General features: G+C 40.9%; 1 protein-coding gene across 4 annotated transcripts in view; it reads left to right on the top strand.

Moving 5' to 3' along the window:
* The window catches only part of LOC6588754 (tyrosine-protein kinase Btk29A), a 57,915-nt gene that overhangs the window by 43,305 nt on the left and 1,282 nt on the right, over positions 1 to 13,328 (top strand). For 3 of the 4 annotated variants that reach the window (XM_026988330.1, XM_026988331.1, XM_026988332.1), the window contains 7 exons: positions 11,235 to 11,464; positions 11,538 to 11,654; positions 11,829 to 11,909; positions 11,970 to 12,100; positions 12,171 to 12,299; positions 12,361 to 13,133; positions 13,192 to 13,325. In XM_026988330.1, coding sequence (XP_026844131.1) covers positions 11,235 to 11,464; positions 11,538 to 11,654; positions 11,829 to 11,909; positions 11,970 to 12,100; positions 12,171 to 12,299; positions 12,361 to 13,133; positions 13,192 to 13,325 — 1,595 coding nt within the window. Of the gene's footprint in view, positions 1 to 7,423; positions 7,467 to 11,234; positions 11,465 to 11,537; positions 11,655 to 11,828; positions 11,910 to 11,969; positions 12,101 to 12,170; positions 12,300 to 12,360; positions 13,134 to 13,191; positions 13,326 to 13,328 lie in introns of those variants that run through there. The other variant, XM_026988333.1, reaches the window with a different exon arrangement.

The following is a 13,328-nucleotide window of genomic DNA, read 5'->3' as shown; positions in this document are numbered from 1 at the left end:
GACACGACCCAACGCAATCAACGGATCGGATGGTATTCCGTGGCACTGCTGCACCTGGAGATCTCTGGGATCAGTTCTGCTGTGATCTGTTGCCGGGCGACCTAAAGATCTTTCAAACCATCCGGTTCGAATATTTACATACGTCTCTCCATATTTTACGAGTGGATTTATTGTAAATTTGCATCCCAGAGAGACCAGAAGTTATTGACAGAAAATGGGAAAACCCGAACCACAAAAAGTGAAACAGAAAATATACATACATCAAGGTCAACATCACAGAAGAGCATCATCAAAAGCAACAAAAACAAAAGTTGCTTATCAAGTTTATGATTTTATATATACCCACATATGTACATATATTAAATATATACTAGTCTCTTGTGTATTTAGATATATATTCGTATTTTTGGGGGTACATATTTGATAGTTTTTTTTCGCTGTAAACTTTGGGCTTCTCTTTTAAATAATTTCATTAAAAAATGCAAGCTGCGGGCAAAATATATGGTATATAAAATTCATCCACCATTCCAACGCCCGTTTTATACATTGCCACATTGTGTATGTATTTTTCAACGTCATTTCTCATATGCAAATTTATTTGTTATTTGTTTTTTTTAGTTGATTGATATTTTTCTTCTTTTTTTTGAGATCTTCCCTTTGTTGCGTTTTTGTTTTATGTTGTGTTAATTGGTGGACATAAAACCCCATGGGGTAGGCGTGACAATTGTTTAAAATCATACAAAAATCCAAAGCCCCAAGCTTTTGGGGGAAGACTTAAGAGTCTTGGGGCGTTTATCCGTTGATGTTGATGGATTTTTTCTGTGGAAACATATCTTGCAATTTATTGAGATTTTCGGAGAGTTGCAAAATGTTTTGTTTTGGGTTTTTATGTTTTTGTGGGGCATTAAATCGCTTTAAAAATTTCGGAAATATTGTTTGTGGGATTAATAATATTCATAGATATACGAAATTCCCACTCCAAGTTTGTGCATAACCCCTTACACGCCTGAAACGCACTGTACTCGAGCATTTTTTTTTTACATCAAAATTAAGGTTAAATGTTTACATCCGAAGCTCATAAAAACAGCGTGTGAAAAATAGCTAACTAATTTTAATTTGCTAGTTGCATGTGGCATGCCACACGGGGCTGCAGCAAACACAAGACACAATAACAAATTGCAAATAAATTGTTTGTTGGGGGGAAAAATGTGCAGTCAGCAGTAGGCAGCGACAGCAGCGAACAATAATCAAACAGGAAACGCGGCGACAACAACAAAACCAACAACAAATTGTAGTTGTTGGTGTGAATATTTTGTTGTGGTTGTTGTTTTTATGCAAATGTAGGTTAATAACATTTCGATAGAATGCTCGATGAATACACAAAATTATAGACAACATTAAGCATAAGAAAAGAGGAAAAAAATAATAGGTTCAACAACACCACTCGATACTCAACAACAAAAACTCAACAACAACTTCTAATACGCAAAAAACAGCGCAAAAAATCTGTTTGGAATTCTAATTAATTTTTGCATTTGTTGTGGAGAAAAAAACAAAAACTAAAATGTTTGCCACTTGATTGAATTGTTGTCTCGAGTGTCAGCACCACCACCACCACCCCCCCGTCCCCCGTCCCCAGTCGAGAGTCTCGAGTCCCCATCGCAAGTATCTGTGTCTGTAAGCTGGTGGGTGTTCCTTTCCCCAATTAATCGTACTCTTACACGACTTGCCGATTGATTAATTGCCTGAACCGAACACGGTAATTTGTGCTCGGCCAATTTATGGCACGGAATGCAGGGAATTATGCACTTGACGACGAGTCGTCGCATCGGCTTAGCACCAGACGGAAGTGTTCAAAGTGGGAAGTGTGCTGGCAACGGGTAGAAAAAATCTCTAATAAGGTTGTATTATATTTGTTTATATTATCGATAATGGGATGGGATCGAATGGGCTGGGAACGTCAGGCAAAAGTCATCAATCAGTCAGAGAATTAGTCAGAGTCGAGGCAACTAGTGGAGGCTACTGGTATTTGCAATTATTTAGGAATAGATTTATGAATGGGAATCTCATTAGATTTGAATATTAAATACCCCCTTGAATGAGTTTAGAAGAAGATGTACGGAATGTACATCCGGTAACAGATATTTGTGTGTGGTATCGATGATAGATGGCTCTCTTGAGCGGAGATTGCAGGATATTTGGTTCACCCAAGCTGATCAAATCCTACTGATCCCCTTTTCGATCAATGGAGCTTAATCAGCACTTAGATGGGGTTTACGGTGGATTCCTTGGGTCTACAAGGGATGCTAAACCCTTAGACAGGCTGTAAGGCGATCCACGCGAGCTTTTCTTAGTGGAGGAAGGATTTCCATCAAAATAAGTGTTCAGCTACTGATGTTCTATGAGTACTGGCTTAATTTAGTAGAAATATGCGGATTTACACAGCTTTTGATGCTTGCAATTGTTTGCTTGGGTCTACAGATATCGTATGGGTTCTTACACGTATATTATGGACTTTATCATCTTTATTTATAGATTTGTATAGATAAATATTTATTTATAGTTAGACAGATTAGTAGAAATCGTGCCCAACGTACACAGCTTTCAAGGGGTAAATATGCCATACAAATATCTTGGAAATAAGCTTTATTTGTCTATTTATATATATGTAGTTTTTATCTCCCAGAACCTTTTCCCTTGCCATAATCTTTGGGTGATTGTCGGAGATCTCTTTTAAAACCTGTGAAAGCTTCTCTGTGAAATATCATACAGATTTATCGCCCTTTGTAGAGCTCGGGGAAACACTTTACCCTTTATTTGAGAAGAGAAGAATCTGTAGATATTTGATCCGTAGGTCTTTAGAAATCTAATTTTTCCATTTTGTTTAACGTTTTATCCAACTATCTTTTCCATACCCTACCAACCCATCTTTACTCCTTTTTTTTGTTGCCTCTCAACTTTTCTTAGAAACTTTTCTCATTCTTTGCCACTCATTTGTTAAAGGCGCTAAATGGTCTTTGGGAACGGGGAAAGAAAAACCCAATGCTTAGACTTGTGGCAGCTGGTTTTCTTTTGCTTCTGTGGCATGATCATCATCGTCATCTTTGTGCCGCCTCTTCTCTTGTTGCCCTCTGCACGTACCGACAATTTTCATGTTAACAAAATGCAATTGCATTGCTGGTGGCTGGTGGCTGGTGTTTGGTGCTTTGTGCTTGGTGTTGCTGTTGGCAGATGATGATGGTGTTGCTGCACGCGCTGCCCCCGGCCCCTGGCCCCCAGTGGTTGTTGCAACAACAAAAGAGGCGCAAATTAGCAAAGCAAACGCTGGCTCTTGGCTTTTGGGTCTTGGGTCTTGTCTTGTGTTGCAGTCAGCCAGTCAGCCATCCAGCCAGCAGCTGTTGCAGAAGAAGATGCAGAAACGATGATGAGGCAAAAGGCGTCATCATCGAAAAGTGGCAATAACAACAACAAGTCAGGGGAGTGCCGCCCAGTGCTGCAAGAGTAGTCGTCAGAGACGCCGCCGCCAAGACAAGAAACGGTGGAGCTTTTCTGTTGCCTACTTTCAGGCGGAAGATGAAAAGGAAATGGAATGAAGAATGGATACGTTTCCCCATTTATTTGGTTTTTTCTTGAAAAAATGTCTGCTCTGATGTCTGCTCGCTTATGGGAAAATTAGTAACGTAATTCAACCTTGCTCGAAAGGGCTTCAAGATTTGTTTACTATAAAAGATCTCTAAGAGATTACATTCCATTCTTTATACGAGAGGAATTAATTTAGGCACCTTTTGATTCTACCATTTCTTCAAATTATATTAGATATTCTTGTCTTATTTATTCTCCATTTTATACAAACTTTAATCATTTTATTTATTCCTTAAGAATTCCCTTTAAAAAAATGCGTAATGTTGCGTGTATTTCTAGACACATGTTGCTGGCAATCTCTGCTGCATTTTTCGTACGTTGCCGGCATGTTGCAGACACTTCCATGGTCTGGTCTCCACTTCAAGTCCCTCTCTCTCTCTCTCTCTCTCTCTCTCTATCTTTCGCTCTTTTACACACAATTTTGCCTGTTGCTTCATCATCTTTTTGCCTTCGTCTTTGGCTTTGGTAACACTTACACATCGAACACACAAAAAAACAGTAAAAGAAACACCAAATAAAAGAAAAACAAAAACAACAATGAAAACCACAGACAATCCAAAGCTTAACTTTTTTTCTCTTCTTTCTTTTTATCTTTTTTTGCGGCTTTTTCCATCCAATTTTCCGTGTGTTATACAAGCGAGAGGAGGAGAGCTTTTTATTTGTATTTTTCTCTTATCTTTTTTTTCTTTCTTCGAATTTTCCTCTTTTTATTTGTATACTTCTCTTTATTTTAATTTATTTTATTTTGTTTTTTTTTTGTTCTTTCAAAAAGTTGAAAAACTTTTGTTTCCTTTTGTCTGTGGAACTTTACCGTTGAACAGCCAGTCAAGTCCTGAGCATTTTACAGTTGGAGCAAAAGAGCTTCTTGTGTGTGCGTGAGCGCGTGTGGCAAGAGGGGCAAAGAGGTGCATTCGTGTTGCAGCTTCAACTGGTGCTGCCCTCCTTCGCCGCCTCTTTGGTTGAAAGCGAAAGAAGAGGCAAACCGCCGCACACACTCCGAACTCTGCCCCTTGGGCCGATCATTGAACACAGAGATCTCCGTCTCCGTCTCTGTCCGTGTCTCTCTCTCTCTCTCTATCTGTCTCTGTCTGTTGCTCAAGTGTGTTGTCGTTTCGCTTGGCGGCTTCTGCTTTGTGTGGAGCCTGCTCTGCTCTCAATACTCTCCGCTCTCCACTCTCCACTTTGCTCTTTGCTCCACTCTCCACTTCATTCCACTCCACTCCACTGCCTGCCTTGGTGCTGCCACTGCCTCCGCTTGGGTCTTGCTACAATTAAGTTTTACTTTATGTTTATGGCCTCCTCCTCCTCCTCCTCTGTTTTTCTCAGCCATTTGTATACTCTTTCGAAAGGGTATTACGAATGTGATCTGGTGTTTGCAAAGAACGCATAAAACCATAAACCAGCCATTATCCAAGTGATAAGCAAGGTCCATCGCTTCTTGTACGTCAGATTATGAAATTTAGGTGAACCGAACGAGATACGATACGGATTGAGGCTACTACTATTATTCCTTTGGGAACCCCAACGCATCGGTCAAATATTAGGCCGGTCCCCTTTAGTGGTGATAAAGTTTAAGGATTTTAGATTATATACCTTACAAGTTTGGTTCATATTTAAAGTCCAGAACCAGAGCGAGAAAATATAACTTTATTGGGAACATATAGATGGTATCGATCAATCGGAATACATATTATGGTTTTAAAGGATTTGAAGTCCCAGATACAATGTATCCCCATTTATCCACAAAAGAAATTCTTCAAAATTCCTATCTCACTGAAACTTAAGATAGATCTATCAAAATGATTAAAATCCTCTGCAAACTCCGTTGGCAAAAGAAGATTTTTGAAAGACTTTGATGGCACTATAGAAGGCCACAGGTGGTGGTAGGAATGTGTTTTCGCATACGATTGTGTATTGGTAATCCTAATCCAGTCAAAGTTCAGCCAAATAGAGGGCTTAAATGAGGCATAGGCAATGAGGCACTCCTGCATGTAGGAGGTTATGCGTTATGCAGCATCACCCCTCGGAAGTCGGGAGTTGTTTTGATGCCAAGCCATCGATTGGTGCAGTGCAGCCTTGGGCACTCTTGTGGAAGTGGTCTCTCTCTCTCTCTCCCTCTGGGAAGTGTATTTAAAGTAGCGGCTTCTCAAGAGCCACTGGTGTCTCTTTCTTTCTTTCTTGTTGCTGTTGCCGTTGCCGTTGCTACTGCTTTTCCGCTGCTCTCCACTTGCCAACAACTGCTTGTCGTTGCTCACCTTCGCTGTTGTTGTTGCTGCCGCCGTTGCCGCTGCTTGTTTTGTTGCTATCCATCCACTTCGTAGCTTAAAAATTTCATTTGCCATTTCAGTCAGTTGGCTTTTAAACATTTACTGAAACAGATCGGCGTCGCGCAAAAGCAAAAAAAAGGCAAAAAGTTGTGTGTTTATTTTTAAGAGAAAAAAGAATCAAAAGAAATAATATTTAGTCGTCAAATGAAGTTGTTTGTTGCGGTGTTTTTTTTTGTGCCAGGATTGACTCAATGAAGGGAAATATTGTATCATTTTGTTTAATTTAAGAAAACAACAAAATATTTGTTTTCTTCATGGAAAACGCTTTCAAGATGGCGTCGTTTGCGAAAAGCGTGAAAGCCTAAAACGAAGAAGAGGCAAACAAAAGAGTGGAATATTACTGGAAATATGTATGATGAAACTATTGAAGAAAATATGACCATAGAAGCAAATGAATGAATTGAATTATTATTGTAATTTGAAGAAATATTTAAAGACATAAGAAGAATAATATTCACGAATATTGAAAGAAATATAATCATATTTTCAAGATATATTTGAAAGAAATATATATAAGAATACTTTGATATTATATTCTGCAGAAAGTACATACGATAATTTGATTAAATTATTATGATTAATATTTTGAAAAAAGTGTAATAATAATACGTAGGAATAATCAATGAATTATCGTAACAAATGAAGAATTTTTGAAATGAAATGTACTAACATTTGGCAGATATATTAAAAGAAATATACGAATAAAATGAGGAAATATTCAATGAAATATTTAAAAATATAAAAAAATTATTAAATTAAATATTATTATACTGATATTCTGGAATATTTAAATATTGAGGGAAATGCAACAATATTCTAAAGAGTTGTTCAAGAAAATATAATATAATAATAATAAAATCAAGAAAAAAATATTGAAAACCACTTTGCCGAAAGCGCTGCAGGAAGCACCTCCTTACCACTCGTGTTGATGCTTTTTTTGAGGGCCACTCCATTCCGCCTGAGAGCCGCTTAACGGTAAAAGCCGTTGCCGCCGCTGCCTCCGCTCGTAGACGGGCGCTTAAAGGTCAACAACAAACCGATAGCTAGCATGAAAATGCCAGTGCAACAACAACAACAACAACAGAAACAACAACAACAGAAGCAACAATTGCGACGACGACTACGACAACAAATTGCAAAAAGGAAGCAACCATAAAACCAGTTCTCCAACAACAGAAACAGCCAGCAACAACCTGAAACTGTAGTTGAAAGAATTGCAAATAAAGCAACAAAAAACAACAAAAAAACGGAGCAAAAAAATATACTGTATAAACTGAATAAACGATTTATGTGAAAGTGAATTGACACAATTACGGAATTACGGAAAAGAGGAGCTACCTATCTATATCTATATATAGAGATTATTCGCGAAGATTGAGGAGTGAGGAGAGCGGCGTGGAGTCTTCTCGAAGCCAACGCTAAGAAGTCTCTTCTGTCTCATCAGAGGAAGATCGAGGAAGGCATCAACTATGATGCTTTTATCGGCATTGAAGCTGGGTAAGAATCGAAACAGAACAGAACAGAACAGACGTGGGATTAAGAATGTGGTGCTTAAAATAGACAAAAGTAGCTATTAAAGAGGTGTTTGGGATGTTCCGAAAATCTTAATCAATCAAAAATCTCGTATTTTAAGATTGAAAGTTTGGAATTAAATTGGAATATTTTGGTGGTTGATTGGTGATGGGATATATTTTAAAAATGAAGAAAGATCTCTGCGGAGGTCCTTCCTCTATCTCCACCTGGCAGCCGATAGAGAGAGAAGGGGAGACAGTAATCCTTCCTAGCCTTAGGTCTGATCGCTTTCTCTGGGTCTGATTGGCTGATCGCTTTCTCTGTCTCCCTTTGGCAGAAGCTTCAGGTTCTCTAGGGCTCGGCTTTGCTCTGCGGGGGCTCTGCTGCTCTAGCCCTGGGTCGGCTGGGAGCGTGATCTCTGGCTCTCTCTGATCTGCTGAACCCTCTCGCTCTCTTCTGTAGCTTTGTGGGTGTATCTCTCTCTCTACCTCTCTGGGGCTGTGCCTAGATTGTACATCACTTTTGTGTGAGCCACTAAAGATATGAAATGTTCCGAAAACCCCTTAAATGCGCCCTTTTGGAGATTTCCAAACAAACATTTTGTGCCACTTTTGGGAACACATTGGACTACTGCAAATCTCACTTGTGGTCTTGCCTTTTATCATAGGTTTAAGCCAGTGGACAGACCAGTCGGTATCTTGAGCTTTGAATAGTTGTGGCCCCCTGATCTTGTCGCAGCACTATTTTGTGGGCGTTTTATCTCTCTGTCTCTGTCTCTCACTCTGAGTCATCGTCCAATCGTGGGGCTCTTGTGGTTTCACCTGCTCGAATACTCCCCGGCAAACACGTGTTTGAAAGTCTCGACTGGAAGCTGTGTGGATTTCTCTGCGCTATTCTCGAGGTCTGCTGCAGCTGCCACAACAATAAAAACAAAACCAAGAATTGCAATTTGCATAACAATTTGACGGGGGGAAAAAAACATCAAACAAATAGCTGGAAAAAAAAACTGAAAAAAAAATATCAGTAAAAAGAGCAAAGACAATGAACAATTACACAATTAGCTATAAATACTTTTTGTACCGCGCGATAATGACAAAACGTTTTGTGTCTGTGTGTGTGTGTCTGTGTGTGTGTGTGTTGCAAGTAGGCCTCGCATCTTAGCAGTGGATGGTTGGGGACGGGGGATGTGCTGCATGCCACCGCATAAAAGTACTCTCTCTTGTGAGGCAATTTATGAGAAGCATCTCGCGTTCATAAATGAAAAATGTACTTCCGTTTGGCCAATTTTCCACTGTAGGTGTGTGTGTGGAAAAATTATTAAAGTAAAATCAACCTGCTTTGGAAAGCAAGGAGAAAATCAAGCTGAAAACTCTAAATAAAAATACTCTTTGAATTGGGGGAATAATGGAGGGGATTGGAGTGCCTATGAACGAGTATAATCTGGAAATAATCTATTGAAATCTGTAGTATATTTCGAAGGAATGTAGAATAAAATGGAAATATATAGATATATACTTTTAAGAACTACTTTTTATCATCTGCTGGAAAATATGGGTGGTACTATAAAAGTTTTAGATTAGTAAAATTCCTTTATATAAAAAATAAAAAATATTATTCAAATTATAAAATAAATTATTCGTTTTTAAGAATTTTTTAAAGCTTGACACTGTCCGTGGAATAATTCTGTAAAATTATCATAGCCCATTGCTCGTGTTGATACAATAGTGCTGTAAAATTATCATAGACTCTTGCTAGTGTTGTTAAACAGTTGTCAGTGTTGTGCAAAGACACTTTTCCAAGGATTCCCAAAGAGCAGCTTCTTTAAACGATTATTCCACAATATTCCTGTCTTAAGTAGAACCTCCTCTTCCGCAACAATTTAAACCCAATTTCCATTAGTATTCCATTTCCAAAGTATTGGCCCTCTTTCTATCTCCTAACAAGTCTCAAAAAACACAACAACCTCCTCTTGTTGTATGGAAACATTGCGAATTTTCGTATGATTATAGAGTGTACGCGGGAGAGAGAGAGAGTGAAAACGCCTCAAGTGCTTTTCATTTGCATTTGGTGCTGGAAAATTGTTAAAACAAAAGCCTGAACAGCAACCGACAGCCGACAGCCGACAACCGGCAAGTGTACTCTACTCTACGGAAAGTATCTGAAAGAGTGTGTATCTATGCGCTGGCACGAGTGTGTGTTGTTGTGTCTCTAGCTTTTGCTATGGGAAAGAAAAACTTTCTATTTTAGTTTCAATCTCTGGGGGGGTAGGAGTACGCTACGAGTATTGTATGAATAGTTGGAGTGGTGCTGCTGCTGCCTCGAAGGCTATGGCTTTTGTTGTCATCTTTTGCCGGCGCACGTTTCGCTGTTGTTTGTTGAAGCTACAATAAGTATAGACGAAGGAGGAGGGAGGAGGGATTTTCACATGAAAAATGTGTGTGTGTGCCGCTCGCAGAGGAGGAGTCGAAGTCGAAGAAAATTGGCTTATCAATTGAAAGTTGCAGGGCAATTTTAGCACTTGATTATACATATATGAATCATTATATGTACATATATATATATATTGGGAAATCGTTAACTTGCTTTGCGACTTTCGCTTTACGATTTAACCTTCACTTTTCGCTTCAATTCGATCGCAATTCTCGCCAGGCAGAGGCGCCACCCACTTGAGGCGCACACCACTTGAGGTACACCTCCAACCAAAAACCATCCACGATGCAAAGTGGATTCCGCCGAAGCCGAAATGTGTATCGGATCGGATCGGATGGTTGACTCATGGATTGGGGCACCACCGCAGATTGCATAAGCGACGCCCACTCAACGTCTCTTGAGTCTGGCATTTAAGTTTCATTTCGTTAAGTTTCGTTTTTTTGTATCTTTATTTGTTTTTTGTTTGTTTCTGCAACTGAAGCGCTTTAATTGGGGTTACACTTTTGAGTTCACTTTTGACGTTCCACCTTAAATACCATTATGGTTTATTATTGTAACACAGACATCGTTTTACCCTGGACCAAAGTCCACTCACAGCAGAGCTGGGGCTGGCAGGCTGCAGATCATCCAATCGAATCGTCATATCATATTTTTGTGGGCGACCGAATGCCTTGAACCATCCACCAGCTTTGTCAAATGTTTCAGTGTCGTTCGGTTAGCCCCCCCTCCCCCACCACCAATTAATTATTACCTTGACAAGAATCGCAAAAAAAAAAGAAAAAAACTACAAACCAATTTTTAAGGCGATTTGGCGATATTTCTGTCGATGGCTAATTAATTGGTTGGACAGCCCTGGGCAGCAGACTGAAAATTTCCATTAACGAAACGAAACGAAAGACTTGGAAAACGAACTTTTGAACGAACGTTTTGAGGGGTCTTCGGCAGGAAATGCATTCAACATTTGAGTGGAAAATATTGCAGTCGAATGTTGTTTGAACAAATTTCATAGAATTCAACGAAAGTCTATCGAAAAACTATTTAAAGCTTGGCCTAAAAACAAAACAAACGAAATCTCATCAGTGTCATGCACACGACATGTATATCTGATTTTCCACTATTCATGAGGATTCTCTATATCTGTGATCGACGGTTGATTTTTCGATCATTGGATATAAATGAGCTAATGTTAATTCCCTATCATACGTAATCGTGCCTTTTCGTTAAAATGTTGTGCTCACGAGCACACAAAATCAGTGGAATTCGTTCTAAATTTCTTTCGTTCTATAGTCTCTAATTTCTTGAATTCTCTTGTGTGATTTCTAGGCAACGGCAGTTCTCCAGCCCAGAATTCAACGCGCAGCATCAGTCCGAACAGTTCCACGACCAACAGTCAATTCAGTTTGCAGCACAACAGCTCCGGGAGCCTCTCGGGCGTCGGTGTGGGCAACGGCAACGGCGTCGTCGTCGGCGGCGGAGGAGGAGGCGGTGGCAGCATTGGCCTGGGAGTAGGCGGAGGAGGCGGCAGTTGCACGCCCACATCGCTGCAGCCACAGGTGAGTCGCCGCTAATTACGCTCGAAAGATAAATGCTGTAACAACTTTCTTGTTTCTTGTTTTCTCGCTGTAGTCCTCGCTGACAACTTTCAAGCAATCGCCAACTTTACTGAACGGCAACGGAACTCTATTGGATGCCAATATGCCTGGGGGTATACCAACGCCTGGAACTCCAAATTCCAAAGCCAAGGTAAGGATCTCGAGCATAAGATCATTGCCATGCGATCGTGGCGAGTGCCACCTCTTCATTCGCAGCGAATGCCTCCTTTCGTTTATGGAAACATCCCATCATTCTACAAAAGTTCTGGGGCATATAGGAACTTCTAAAAAAGAATTTCTAACATTTGTAATCTCTTTCTTTCAGGACAATTCACATTTTGTCAAATTGGTGGTGGCCCTGTATCCCTTCAAGGCCATCGAAGGTGGAGATTTATCTCTAGAAAAGGTAAGGAATCAAGTAAAACCTCTCACAAGAAACATATCTCTGATCTCTTACCACTTATAGAATGCCGAGTACGAGGTCATTGATGATTCACAAGAGCACTGGTGGAAGGTCAAGGATACTGTAGGAAATGTCGGCTATATACCCAGCAACTATGTCAAACCCAAGGCTCTGTTGGGCCTCGAACGCTACGAGTGAGTACAGACAAACCTCTATAATCCTTAGAGTCTCGTATAATGACATTATTTCTATGTTCTTTTGCAGATGGTATGTGGGCGACATGTCACGACAACGTGCCGAATCTCTATTGAAACAGGGCGACAAGGAGGGCTGCTTTGTGGTGCGCAAGTCATCGACCAAGGGTCTCTACACACTATCGCTGCATACCAAAGTGTAAGCAGGGAATGAACATCCTTCTAGCATATATACTTCTATAGCTTCAACCTTTTTGCAGTCCACAATCCCATGTAAAACACTATCACATCAAACAGAATGCCCGCTGCGAGTATTATCTGAGCGAGAAGCACTGCTGCGAGACCATACCGGATTTGATCAACTATCATCGCCACAATTCCGGTGGCTTGGCCTGCCGCTTGAAGTCGTCGCCCTGCGATCGTCCAGTGCCACCGACAGCGGGACTATCCCACGACAAATGGGAGATCCATCCGATGGAGCTGATGCTCATGGAGGAGCTGGGATCGGGACAGTTTGGGGTGGTGCGACGTGGCAAATGGCGTGGCTCGATAGACACCGCCGTCAAGATGATGAAGGAGGGCACCATGTCCGAGGATGATTTCATCGAAGAGGCCAAGGTCATGACCAAGCTGCAGCACCCGAATCTGGTGCAGCTGTACGGCGTCTGCTCGAAGCATCGACCCATCTACATTGTCACCGAGTACATGAAGCACGGCTCGCTGTTGAACTACTTGCGGCGGCACGAGAAGACCCTCATTGGCAATATGGGCCTGCTGCTCGACATGTGCATACAGGTCAGCAAGGGCATGACCTATCTGGAGCGCCACAACTACATCCATCGCGATTTGGCGGCGCGCAATTGTCTCGTGGGCTCCGAGAATGTCGTGAAAGTGGCAGACTTTGGCCTGGCCCGCTATGTGCTCGATGACCAGTACACCAGCTCTGGCGGCACCAAGTTTCCCATCAAATGGGCACCGCCCGAGGTCCTCAACTACACGCGATTCTCGTCGAAAAGTGATGTGTGGGCTTATGGTGAGTGCGATAACTTTTTCTCTAGTGATTCTCTTGGTAATCTCTGGTGCTTTTCTAGGTGTTTTGATGTGGGAGATATTCACCTGTGGCAAGATGCCCTATGGCCGTCTAAAGAACACTGAGGTTGTGGAGCGTGTGCAACGCGGAATTATCCTAGAGAAACCAAAGTCGTGTGCCAAGGAGATCTATGATGTG

Source organism: Drosophila persimilis, unplaced genomic scaffold, assembly GCF_003286085.1.
Source record: "Drosophila persimilis strain 14011-0111.01,24,50 unplaced genomic scaffold, DperRS2 tig00000191-arrow-pilon, whole genome shotgun sequence".
Taxonomy (NCBI): Eukaryota; Metazoa; Arthropoda; class Insecta; order Diptera; family Drosophilidae; genus Drosophila; species Drosophila persimilis.
The sequence above is the reverse complement of the archived record's forward strand: the minus strand, read 5'-3'. Positions and strand labels throughout refer to the sequence as shown.